This window comes from Triplophysa rosa, linkage group LG20 (assembly GCF_024868665.1).
Source record: "Triplophysa rosa linkage group LG20, Trosa_1v2, whole genome shotgun sequence".
NCBI lineage: Eukaryota > Metazoa > Chordata > Actinopteri > Cypriniformes > Nemacheilidae > Triplophysa > Triplophysa rosa.
Window position 1 is genome coordinate 521439 of NC_079909.1, and position 14019 is coordinate 535457.

Below are 14019 nucleotides of genomic sequence, written 5' to 3' on the forward strand. Positions count from 1 at the left end.
TCTCTTCGAGGAGGGGGACGGACACGATGTCTGCCTCAAGTGTTTGGGTCTCCAGCACGCTGAGGCAGCCTTCGTGGATACATCCTGCCCACACTGCGGGCGGATGGCGATCCAGCCGTTGCGGTCACGGGTGGCTGTGTTCTTTTTGGAGCCAGCTACCACCTTGTCTGCTTCCCATTCCGTGACAGCAGTGACTATGGCCCTGCCATCCGCTACGGCGAGCGGCAAGGGTGATATGGGGATTACTGTGAGCGCAAATCTGTCAGCCAAGCGCTCTTGGACCGCTCGCACCCCATCTCACTCATCTGAACGTTCCCCAAGAGGTGGTCCCACCCCGTCTTGTTCCTCAGCCATGCAGTCAGAAACGACTCGTGATGACGATGAGATGTCCCTCGCAGCATCGGAGGGTGACCTACTGGCATCTGATCCCGACGATTCTTTGGAGCGCCCTCCTTCGGGGGGGTCGAGCCCAGGAAGCGGCGGAAGTCGAGATGTCAGCCATGCTATCCCGGGCCGCCGTGAGCATTGGGCTGCAGTGCACCGCCCCTTCCCCAACGCTCGCCGCTGGACACATGATACCTCGGGTCGGAGCGCGACTCCAAGCCACGCCCGGCTCTGGTTCCATTCTTCACGGAAGTGCATGAGGAACTTAGTAGTTCTGGAACGCCCCCTTTTCGGCTCGTTCACGATAGACTAGTTCTGTCGCCCTTACTTCGCTCGATGGTCGGGCAGCTAGAGGCCCACAGACGGTGGCCACCTGGAGAGGTCGACCTAGACTCCCGTCCAAAGCGTGTACGTTTTTGGCATCTCTGGTGTTGAAGACTTGCACTGCTGCGGGCCAAGTTGCCTCCTCTCTCCACACCATGGCCATCCTGCAGGTCCACCAGGCCAAGGCGTATAAAGAGCTCCACGAGGGTAAGACTGACCCAGGGTTGATGCAGGAACTCTGCACCCTACGGGCGACCAAGGTGACCGCACGGGCCCTGGGCCGGGCGATGTCCACACTTGTGGTCCAGGAGAGGCACCTCTGGCTCAACCTTATGCAGATGCGTGATGCCGAGAAAGTCCACTTTCTCGATGCACCCATCGCGCAGGGCGGGCTGTTTGGTAACACTGTCGAGGACTTTTTCCCAGCAGTAAAGAAGCAGACGGAGTGCGACTCGGCCGCCCACCGGCCTTCGAGATCCCGTGCGGCATCTGCTGCCCAGCAGCCCCGGTCCTCTTTGGCGCCGGCTCCGGCGCCCCCGACCCCCCGGAAGAGGACGTCGAGGAAGCAGAAGCGGCCCTGACGGGAAGACCCCAGGGAGATTGACACCATCAGGCCCAACCCCAGCCATTACATCGCTGGTTAGTCTATCCGGGACGGTCCCTGCCCCGTCCCTACATCTGCTAGACCCCTTTCTCATAAAAGGAGTTTCCTCTCTCTCTGGGTGTTTTTCCACAGCCGCTCTCACCCTCTGCAAAATGGTGTTCGGCAACCCGAGGTTGAGTCACGGCGAGACGCAATGTCAAGCATACTCTGCAGCCCTCAGCACTCTCAAATCGCCAGGCAGGTAAGTCAGCAGAACCGATCTCCTTCCCAGGGGCCTCCTCATGGCGAGGGATCCCCTTCCAGCCATTGAACCACCCCCCGGGAGGTCGATGAAGCAGATCATACCCCTAGCCCCCCTGTCTCAGTCCCTGGGAGCCTTGTTAGAGCTTCCCAAACCATCACTACGGAGTACTGGTCCCAAGATCGCCCGAGCCCACTAGCAGAGAAAGCTCACTCCACCCGGGGTATAGCCTCCTCGTGGGCACTGGCTCAGGGCGCCTCTCTGGCAGACATCTGCAGAGCTGTGGGTTGGGATATGCCCAACACCTTCGCGAAGTTCTACAGCCTCCGCGTAGAACCGGTGTCAGCTCGAGTCTTGCATGGCAACAGGTAACACCGGCGGCCGGTAGGGCATACGCCTGCGAAAGCACCTTCCCCCCTTCCTTCTAGGTGGGTCAGCGTGCGATTCTCGCCTCCCTTCTTCCCCCACTGGGTGAACAACAGGCATTCCATCCATCACTAAGCACCTCCTGTGGGCGGGCTGGGCAGAGCAGCCCTGCCCCCTTAGGCCGGGTACCAGCTGAGTTATCTACCGCATAGCTCTAACCGGACCTAGTGCTCCAGACGTAGTAACCCCCCAACCGGGCGGTTCCATCTGATGTATCCTCATGATTGGTTCCCACCTTGGTAACCCACGACCTTCCCTAAGTGGACCTTCACCTTGCAGCACTTCCTTCAGTCCGCACATTCCTCCCATGAGTTCTATCCTGATGGCGAGACCATGTTGGTGTCTCCACTAAACTCCTCCCTACGGTAGGAAGTGGTCTCTGTAGCGCGTTCCCCCACTGATGAAGTAGCGCTTACCCAGTGGCCCTTACGGTGCTGGGCGGCTTCTCGCTGTTAGAGAAACAAGGCCTCCGCCTGTGACGGCCGGTGGCAGGAGCTTCCCACCTTTTCAAAAGCTCTGGGACCCCCTACCCATCCACTGGACAGTTACAATTTTGCACTAGCGCTCACGTCTGACATGCCCAGGCCAGTCACCGTCGCTTCGCTAGAGATTGTGACGTGGCACAGCGCTGTGGTGTTTTCATTAGGAACCCCATCTGTCGGTTCAATACAACGTCGAGAGACCGACAGAAAGGGAACGTCTTGGTTACGGATGTAACAATGGTGATTTAAAATCCTCAATCTCTGATGTTGTAAACTTGGTTTTGAGTTAATATCATGTTCACATATGCAAACAGGAAAAATATAAGCCAACATTTAATTATTTTTTTCAGTGATTTTGTGCAATTGAGCTTCAAATATTTTAAGAAGCCAAAAAGAAAGTGTGTACGTTTATGTGCCTCTCTGTCTAAATTTGTATTATTTTATTGTACTGTACTCTTGTCTGTTATATTTGTTTTCAGTCCTCTTTTCTTTTTGTGTTTACCTTTTTGGATGTGCATTACCCTGTTATTTGCACTGTACGTTTGAGCAATTAAAAGATTGCTCTGTTCTAGCACATGGCTAATCAACTCTAGTCCTAGAGGGCCAGTGATTGCATAGTTTATTTCCAACCCAAATCTAACACACCTGTTCATCATTTTTAAGTAGTCTTGAATACTTTGATTAGCTTGGTCAGGAGTATTTGAACTCTACCAGACACCGGTTGTCGAGGAGGCGATTTGACTAGCCCTGTTCTAGTGTGTCAATGGGAGAAATGACCTCAATGAAAGTGCTGTTCCACACGTTCGCTTGGATCTTGAGACGGATTGAGCCAGAAAATGTGTGTAGAGGACACCTGAAGGTCAGACAGCGTGCATAACCAAACAAACAGTCCTGAAACACAAGAGCTCATGTCATTTCATCAATGACTAATATTTTTGTAGAAACTTTCTTTTCTTGAACTCACCAGTGTGAGAGTTTTCCTTCTCTCTGATGCCGATACAGCTGGAGTGATCTCGCTCACTGGGGTTTTCGTGACGACGTCGTCTTCTGTCTCCATGTGAGATCTCACCTGTCGGCTCTAATCACCCAGACAAACGTTTATCCTCAGGCCCTGTTTACACCTGGTATTAAGATGCCTTTTGGTCGATCGGATCACAAGTGGACGATGCTAAATACAGGTGTAAATGGGATCACTTTCAACCATTTCCAGATGTAGTCAAAAATGCCCTCGAGCAGCCACAAAGACCACCTACTCTTCTTCTGTGGACATAATGCATAAACAACTTTTTCGACTGATGACTTAAAGGAATATTTCAGCCAAAAATGAAAATTGTTATCATTTGCTAATCCTTCAGTTTTACAAGAAAGTAAAGATCACCTACACTGTTGGACATGTCTTCTTACTGGCTACACGTTTTGTCTATTTTTCGTCAATAGTTTTCCATGAAGAACGAGAGAATGATACGTTATGCCTCGTAGTATATGCCTCAATGTCATTGTTTCGACAGCACTGTTTGAATATTATGCAGGAAACTACTGCCCTGTTTTTGAAAACAAACTTTAGAGGTAGGCTCATGTGTTTACAGGACTCTAATGTTAACTAACGTCATACATTTAACGGATTAAACATTTCTTAGGTTGTGTATTCTATCAAACAACAGTGATGGATGGCATGCTGTTCAGGTGAAACATGGTGTAATTTGGTTTTGCCTCTATCCCTTTAAGACCCTACTGGGATGGGGTGTTAATGGTCCGTTGCAAGTCAAAGCCACAGTGAATAAGAACAGCTGGAAGCAACAATACAACCATAATTTCAATGAGAGGTCAAGAGAAGACAAGGCTGACATGTCTGTAAAAGACAAAAGGTTCATCAAGATTGCAGAAGAGTCAATCAAGTTAATAGATGGACATTACTCTTTTAATTGAGCCTTTAGGAAAGGTTACGCCAGTGTTGCCTTACAATTATCTAGTGGCAGAACAGTGACTTCAAAGTTTGATAAGAAATTTCAAAAGTATATATAGCTGCAAGCAATGATGCGGGCCCTCGCACTACTGTGCCAGTGCTACATGGAGGCTCTCAGAAAACAATGCACGATGGGCACGTGCATTTAAGTTCTCAAGTCCAATCCAAATCACTCAGTATATGTTGTAGATATGAGACACATCCTACATTTCTTTACTGCCATATGCTGCATCACCATGGCAACATCATTCGAGATTTCGTGAATATTTTTGTAATTTAGCATTTTCCTCTTCCCCTCCTGTTGAATTATTGTATGTGTGTGTCAAATTTGACAGGATTCTAAGAAAGCCTCAAACTCCCCAAATATAGTGTTAAAGTTTGACACGTTACCATGGCAACACTATTTAAGCTATAAAAAATCTTTCACAATTTTATATCAGCCATGTCTCTACATTATTCTAAGAGTGTAAAGACTATTATATGAGTGACATGAGTAAATCTAGTGGACAATTTTAAAGCTTGTTGTGACTGATATACTTCCTGTTGCCAGTTGATGGCGATATACACGGAACTCACCATAGCTACATCAATGCCATCAGACCCCATAACAATACATACAGCGCAAGTATGATTTAAATCACCCAATGTTTGCAGCAGATATGAGCACTTCCTCTTTCCCTTATTTTGCCATACATGTATTGCCTTGCCATGGCAACACTATTCAAGATATCAAAATTCCATTCGCAATTTATCATCTTCAATGTTTTGACGTCATTTGCATTATTGGTGACAATCGGATAAAATGGATGAATCCCACTTGACTAGGGCTAATGGGTGAAATTTTAAAGTTGTTGATATCACAAATTTTGGTGATACCAATATATGTACCAAGTTTGGTAACTTTAGGTAAAACTTATCTGGCCATTTTAGTCCAAAGGTGGCGCTGCAGAGCCCCCCTGCCACGCCCATTTCTAGGTTTTTGCACACAGATAAAGGACACCAGCAATGTGCAAAATTCCATGACGTTATAAGCAGAATAAGTACTTAAAACGTCATGGAAATACATCTAAATATAGCGTTAAAGTTTGACAGGTTACCATGGCAACACCATTCAACATTACAAAAATTAGTTTCCAATTTAGCATCTTAAATGTCTCTGCATCACGTTGAACAAGTTTGATGGCAATCACACGATTCCCCTAGGAGGATTATTAAAAATTCACCACATGCAATGGTCAAAAAAGCCCACTTTTGTGAATGATACACTTCCTGTTGCCAGTTGGTGGCGCTATGACCAGGAGACACCATAGCCACATCAATGTCATCAGACCAAATGACTAAACATACGACTTCCTGTATCACCAAATTTGCCACACATTTATTGCCTCGCCACAGCAACACAGTTCGAAATATAAAAAATCTGTATAAGCATCTGTGTCTTGGCATCATGTTCACCAAGTTTGGTGCACATCTCATAAATTCCTTAGGAGGTGATGTTGAAAGTTCATAACATGGTGATACACCAGATACTGACTGGTTTTCGGACCCCCCAATACAGTAAAACTGCTCATTTTAGAGTGGTCTTTTATTGTGGCCAGCCTAAGGCACACCTGTGCAATAATCATGCTGTCTAATCAGCATCTTGATATGCCACACCTGTGAGGTGGATGGATTAGCTCGGAAAAAGAGAAGTGCTCAATAACACAGATTTAGACAGATTTGTGAACAATATTTGAGAGAAATAGGCCTTTTGTGTACATAGAAAAAGTCTTAGATCTTTGAGTTCAGCTCATGAAAAATGGGGGCAAAAACAAAAGTGTTGCATTTATAATTTTGGTCAGTGTATATACATACCAAGTAGGGCTGGGCGGAATGAAGGAATATTCTGCTACCACGAAATAAAATGTCAACTGTAAGAGATTTTTCTATTCCGTGTAGTCTGCGGAATGTAAATAAATAGTCGTGGTTGATTCGGCGCTCTGCAAGTTTGCCGTCATGATGAAAAAAACATGTGAATTAATTCACCTATAACAAATTAATAATTCAAACATTCTTTTGACAACCTTTCAGTCTGTAGTTTCGTGATCCGCTCCAGTCCTGCTCCTTCTCTCGCACCCGCAGTGCTCGTGCAGGGGTGCAGTGATCTGCGCGTGCATATAATAAAAGCTCATTCTCCGGTATTTCAGAAGTCAGGTCGCTTTGTAAAGCTGTTAATAGTTTTAATAAAGTTTAACTTTAGGCGAGCCAAGGCAAAACTTGCGTTGTAACGCGCGATGATGCTCGCCACATGAGCACTGGCACTGGGAGACGCGTGTAGAGTCACCAGAGACTCGCAATGCAAAGACAAGTGTGAGAATAAACAAACCTAAAGACAGAGAGTAAACACACTAAAAGTGCGCATCTAATAGAGAGTGAAGAGCGATGAAGACCTACAGTACAAACCCCATGAGCACCAGTCGTATGCTGTACTTTCATTGTTTTTGCATATATTCAAACGTCATTGTTATACATGTTGTCTATCTTCCTACTGTATACATATGATATACATATGATATAGCTAGAAGATAAATATAAATTAATAATAAATCTCATCAGAATGTTTATTACATTTTCATAACTTTCCTACATTTTAACTATATGGTTAGCATTTAAATGAACTGTAATACATAAATAAAGGAAATCCATTTAAGAAAAATGAGGTATAAGATATAGAATTAAAATAGGAGATTGTTACCGTGAAATAAAACTATTCATTCCGTGAAATAGATTTTTGGTCATTCCGCCCTCCCCGAATACCAAGTTTTGTATGTGTGCGTTAATGTACGGTGATCTATTTACCCAGATTTTTTTGCACTCTAGGTGGCGCTTCAGAGTCCCCCCTGCCACGCCCATGTGCCAGACCTCACCCGGTCCTAATTTTAGAACATATTAAGGCCCCCAAAATGCCCCAAAACAGTGAAAAAATCATTTGCACCTTGGTGCAAGCGCCCTAATGAACAGGTCAAGGCCGAATATCCTGAATTTCTAACAGATGTCATAAATAAGGTCTATGAAGAAGTGGTGCAACAATTAAAGCTCAAAAGGTCAAATGGTAAATTATGGTACAAAGAGGTATATTTTTGATTGCGGTGCTACTAGGGATACAACAATATTTACATTTACATTTAGTAGACGCTTTTATCCAAAGCGACTTACAGATGAGGGAAGCAATTGGAACAATATAAACAAAAAGCATAAGTGCAATATTTTTTTATTATTAAAAAAACTGGTCTCATATAGCCTACCACAGTATATAGAGCTAAGTGTTTTTTTTTTTTTTTGATAAGAGTAGAAAAGAGATAGAAGTCAGAGCTGATCAGTCAGGTGTTGACGGAAGAGATGTGTTTTCAGATGATTCTTAAAGATGGCCACAAATCTACTGATCTTGTAGCAGCATGCAGATCATTCCATAAATAAGGAACTGATCCAGAGAAGGAACGTGAGAGAGATTTTTTACCTTTTTGGGATGGCACCACAAGATGTTGTTCATTTGCAGAGCGTAGGGATCTTCGACGAGTCTTATATGCGACGAATCTTTGGCGGGAGAAGCAGCGCTCACAGAGCCAAAAGGATTCAAATGAAGCAAGCTTGGCCCTAAATTAAGATATTAGAAGATATAGGCTAGCGGCAAAATATAATCAACATAAATGGAACGAAGCCAAGCTGGGTGAAAACCTGTCATCCGGTGGTGCTGCTTGTCAGGGGCAGGGTGTGCGTCTTTCCTGTACTCGGAGCAGGAAAGCGAATGTTGCCATTTTCACCACACTGGGAGCGTTTAAAAATGCTAATATTTTTATCTGCTTTTCAGGTGGTTGACACAACATATTTTCCCACACGCGCTCTCTATCCGCTGGTGGGAGTGTGCTTACCTGTTTATGTCTATGTGTGCATCGGGGCGGAATTCGATACAGAGGGCAGAGGAGAACTGTAAGTGCCATGTTGAAACAGAAATGACATGCTGCCATGTAAATAAGATAAATAACATAATGCTATTTAGTTTGTTTAATAAAATAACAAGGTATAGACATGTTATATAGGAAAGGTAACCTTAAATGACTCCTCTTGTGATCTGGCGCTATATACAAAAATCAATTAACTTGACCTTCAAGGGGGGCAGGAGGTAGGGGTACAGGAAACACTGCATCTGGTGCAATTATTTTATTTTATAAAAGGGATTTTTAGGTCATTTGACCCATCTCATACTATAACTCACACCTCTAAGAAACAGTTATGATTAGAGGATAAAGAAAAGAGGATGCTAATGGGACGTTTCCAAATCATCTTTTGTCATCTTAAATATTGCAATAAATACCATGCCGTGGACTTTATACAGAGGTATTATTGTACAGTGAGATTTTGATATTGTTACATCCCTAGGTGCTACCCTTCAAGGTAAATCCCTCAAATTCAGAACTTATTCAGGGTGCTAATTTAACTAGCTCATGTTGTCCTCATCAAATATCAGATTTCAAACCTGTAGCAGTTATGACAGACATCAAGGCAATGTTCCAACAGGTCAAAGTATCAAAATCAAATGTTGACTTCTTGTGGTACTCTGGTGGCCAAATGTAAGCATGCCTGCTGTGGAACATCATATGCTAGTGGGGCAGTCTCATTCCCTAGTTGTGCTAACTTTGCACTGAGACAAGCAGCCAAAGATAAAGACAGTTTTTGATCTGAAGTCCCTGAAAACCCTAAACCAGCTCATAACCAGTGAAGGACCAGCACATGACCAATCTAAACTACCTCAAACCAGCTACCATGCTTCAAAACATCTCTGGTTACTTGGCTGTAACCCTGTTCCCTGAAAAAGTGGGAACGAGATGCTGCATTTCAAAACGGGCGTAATTCTGAAGAGCACGTACTGGACGTGTCGTGATCGGTACGTGTCGTGATCGGTGGAGGGCAGAAGGCCTCAAGAACAATCAGATGCAATCAGAGAATTGGACTTTCGGAAGATAATTAGGGTGAGGATACAAAATGGCTTTGACCAGCCCCGGGGCAAATTCCAAGCAGGATGGCGAGACTGACAGGGCATGGAAATCTCCAACTCTCTTGAGATTAGTAAAAGCCAGTAAAAAAAAACATCTTCAGGGTCAGAAACCTGACGGGTACTTACTCCATTGGTTCGAATGGGGTGCCAACCAGACCATCGAGCACTATAGCCAAGTCCCATGAAGGGACTGTAGGTCTAGTGGGCGGTCTCAACCGTTTAGCTCCACGAATGAAGCGAACGACTAACGGGTGTTTCCCCACAGAAATTCCATCAATCAGGGCATGGCAAGCCGAAATGGCGGCCACATAAACCCTGAGTGTACCAGGACATGTCCCTGAGGACAATTTTCCCTGCAGAAACTCCAGTACTGGAACAATCTGGCAACTGGGTCTGCATGGTGTGTCACACACCACCTTTTGAAAACACGCCATCTGAGTGCATAACTTCTCCTAGTGGAGGGAGCCCTAGCGCTTAAACTGGTCTCCACTATATCGGCTGAAAGTCAAGCATCTCTTAGTTGGTCCCCTTCAGGGGCCAGGCATGGAGGTTTCAGAGCTCGGGACGGGGATGAAACACTGTCCCCTGTGCCTGAGACAAAATATCTCTCCTGACTGGAATCGCCCAAGACGAGCCGTCGAGGAGGGATGCTAGGTCTGAGAACCACACTCTGGTCGGCCAACGGGGAGCTATCAATAAGAGGCGAGACCCCTATTGACGGACCTTGGCCAGGACTCCCGGGAGCAGCGCGTTCGGAGAAAATGCTGTGTTGTCCACCCGCACTAGGACATGGTAGTCTCTTAACTGCTGGAGGAAGTATTTCAGGACCCGAAATACAGCCATCATTTCGAGGCAATTGATGTGCCATTTGAGAAGATGACCTCTCCAGATCCTTTGGGCTGGACGGCCATCTAAGACCCCACCCCAACCCGTGAGGGAGGCATCTTCATTAGCATCTTGCGACGACAACATGGACCTAGTGTGGGACCCAGAGTCAGAAACTGGGGTCTGAACCACATAGAGAGGGTACAAAGCCCCTGGTGCGTAACCCTTATTTGCCTCTGGGGATTGGCCCCTGGCTCGGAGCCACAACTGAAACATATACATATACATATACATAAAACAAACTGTCTCATATGGAGGAGGCCCAAAGAAATCACCGTGGACGCAGCCGCCATGAGACCTAAAATCTTTTGACAGTAGTGAACTGTAACTTTCTGGCCTAGTCTGATGTTTTTCAGGGCGTTTAGAACGGACTCGACACGTGCCGGGGACAGCTGTGCCCGCATCGTGATCGAGTCCCATACGACTCTCAAGTACGTCGTCCTCTGTGCAGGAGAGCGAACGCTCTTCTTGGCGTTTAGTCTCAACCCCAGGGATTCGAGATGAGCTAGGACGACATCCCGGTATCGAAGCGCAAGCTCCTGAGACTGAGCTAAAATCAGCCAGTTGTCTATGTAATTTAAAATGCGGAAGCCCTGGAGTCGCAGAGGAACCAGAGCAGCATCCATGCATTTTGTGTACGTGCGGGATGACAAGGCTAGGCCGAATGGAAGAACCCGATACTGGTACGTATTGCCCCCGAAAGTGAAACCCAGGAACCTCCTGTGTTGTGGCAAGTCCTTGAGATCAATCTTGACAAACCAATCGCCTGGTTGAACCTGAGACACAATCATCTTGATTGTAAGCATTTTGACCTTGTACGTTCTTAAGTAGCGGTTCAACTAGTGAAGATCTAAAATTGGACGCAACCCCCCATCCTTCTTGGGGACCAGAAAGTACCAGCTGTAATAGCCTGACTCTTTTTCTGGCAAGAGAACAAGTTATATGGCCCCTTTGACCAGCAGAGCTTGTACCTCCTGTGTCAACAAATGTGCTCGCTCCGGTTTCAGGGAAGTGGGGACCACACCGTTGAAACGCAGAGGACGATATGCAAACTGAATCTTGTAGCCTGTCCCTACAGTCTTTTTTACCCAGGGGGAGATACCTGGCAGTAGCCTCCACGCTCCCAATTTCTCTGAAAGGGGTATTCATTTTTGCAGTTTGACTTTTTGGAGGGATGCTACATGTCTGGCATCCTGAAACGTGGCAGGAGATGACCGAACACGTAGTAATTCGCAGGGGGCTGCTGGTCCCCGAAATGACATTGGTGGCGGAGATTGCACAGGGGTCCCCTGTGTGCCGGGAAGGAGCCTCTAGCCTCTTTTTGGAGTCTAAGTGACCTTTCCCGGGTGGGCACACCCCCACGGTCCTGGGTGCACCACTATCAGGACCTCTTCTTGCCCAAAATGATCTTCCTCAGGTCCAGCCTCCCAGCTGTGGCCTGAGGAGTGCGGCGAGCTGTTCCCCTGTCTCTGCGAGGGTAGGGACGATTTGCCATGCTCTCTTTCTGGGCCTCCCGCCGGAGGTAGACGGGACCAGATCGAGGCTGGGAGGGAAAAGGTTGGGGTTGGGTGGCCGACAACCCTGATGCCTGAGCACGGCGGGGAAGAAACCTCACAAACGCCTCCTCACGGCGTTTCGTCCCCCAGAACCGGCTGACGACGGTATTCAAGGCATCGCCAAACAGACCGGAAGGTGAGACAGGGGCATCAAGGAGGAACGTACGGTCCCTGTCCTTGATACCCGTGAGATTGAGCCACAGATGTCTCTCTGCGGCAGACCAAATCAGACATAGAGCGGCCGATGACACGGCCCATCTGCTTAGTCGCCCAAAGGGACACATCCGTGGCCCGGCAAAGTTCTAAAAATGCCTCTTCATCTATAGACCCGCCTGTGCTCAGGTCTTTCAGCAGGTCAGCCTGATACTCCTGCACAACTGCCATGGTGTGCAGGGCAGCACCAGCTTGACCCGCTGCCTGAAAAGCGTTCCCCATCAAGGTGGATGTTACTGAGATGGCGCTGTCAACTTCAAGGGGAGCACAGAGTCAGATTTTGCCGCAAGCACCACACGATCCGGTCAAAAAGGAATCAAGATAACCAACTAATGCTGTTAGACCACCATAACAAAGAAAAAAGATACCAAAATCTTCAACTTCCTGTGACCATTAATCACACTGACATAAACGCAATAATTGATACTGGTAGCACTTTTTCGATTGTCCAACAAAAGATCTGGAAGAAGCTGAGCAAAAAAGGAAGTGATCAGTTTAATGTGAGCAACCGGAAATTCATGTTAGCAAATGGATAATGTCAAAAAGCTATTGGAAAGGTGAAATGGATGTGTGAGGTTAAGGGAAAAAAAATGAAGTGGAATTCTTTGTCATGGAAGATAAAGATTTAGCAGTATCAGTAATCCTGGGTCTGAATTTTTTGCAAAAATCTAAAATGGTTTTGGAATTTCCCTCTCCTGTCTCCTGCATCGCTGACGGCGGCTTGTTTGTATCAGTGAACTTACACTTCGCTCTAATATTAGTGTATTTTATTATCGTTAATTATTATTGTCGTTGCTAATATTGTGCATAATTCTGATCATTTTGTGCATATATGCACTTTTGGGCTCTGTTGTACACCCCACTATTAAGAAGTATTCATAGGAATGATATTACCATAGATGTGTTAATAATCAGACCAATAACTATTATACAAGTGAATATATGAAGATGATTTAATGATTTAATGACATAATCAGTATACTTAAGCATTGATTGAGTGTTGTTTGAACATATAAGTATATTTTAATCATTTTAACCAAGTATAGAACAGATTTCAGCAATATAAAATTCAGTGATGTCTTTGGATCTGTTTAAGGCCTGACCTAGATAAAGTTCAGAAGGTTGAACATGTTGTTCACTTTGTGGCCTGAAAACTGGTACCAACTGGAAAACTTATTTTTAAAAACCAAGTAAAGGTCGACATTCCACTATTAGATACAAACCTTGTTGCCTAGAAAATAATAGTGGCAGACGAGAATGATTGGATAATAAAAAATAAAAGGTAAAGGGAATTTCCTGATTGGTTTAGGAAAGCACCTCCTTTCCTAAGTTTCACTATAACTGCAGGCTGGAAAACACTAAGTTTTCAGATGACTGGGGACATCTCACTTTGTTTGGCCTGATCAAATAAAGTTAACTCCTTGACACCTGAACCTTCTTTGTCTGAGAGATTTTTTGAACTTCAAGATCGACTTTTACCACATCATATTTTGGCGCCCGAACAGGGACTGGAAAGAGGCTGAAGACATGACTACACCTGAGGGCACGCCACCCGGCTGACTACACAGATCAAGCGACGCATTCTTAGTAAGAGCATACTTTTTGCTTATAGTTTAAGTTCTAACATCTGTGTGGTCTGCTGGAGGTGAGTTCTGTGGTGTGGTTGATGTCTATAAAAAGCTTCTCCAGTCAAAAAGAACAATTTAATGAAATTGCAGGAGGGTATTCAGGTTCAACAAATAGGTATGAATGGATGAATGTATTGGATATGCAGTAAAGATACTGCCTGTAGATTTAGTTTGTCCCAAGAGGGGACTGAGAACTCGCCTGCATGTGTGCAGTGAATATTCGCCTGCATGTGTGCGGTAGATATTATCCGCCTGCATGTCGGTGACTGTGCGAGGTAGAT

The 14019-nt window shown here is 45.7% G+C and overlaps 1 protein-coding gene across 3 annotated transcripts in view; it reads right to left on the reverse strand.

Annotated features, from left to right (window-relative positions):
• itga7 (integrin, alpha 7) overlaps window positions 1-14019 on the reverse strand; it is a 91453-nt gene that overhangs the window by 22497 nt on the left and 54937 nt on the right. For all 3 annotated transcript variants that reach the window (XM_057361377.1, XM_057361375.1, XM_057361376.1), the window contains exons 21-22: window positions 3426-3539; window positions 3239-3352 (exon numbers count right to left, since the gene is read on the reverse strand). In XM_057361377.1, the coding sequence (XP_057217360.1) occupies window positions 3239-3352; window positions 3426-3539 (228 nt within the window). The remainder of the gene's footprint in view (window positions 1-3238; window positions 3353-3425; window positions 3540-14019) is intronic.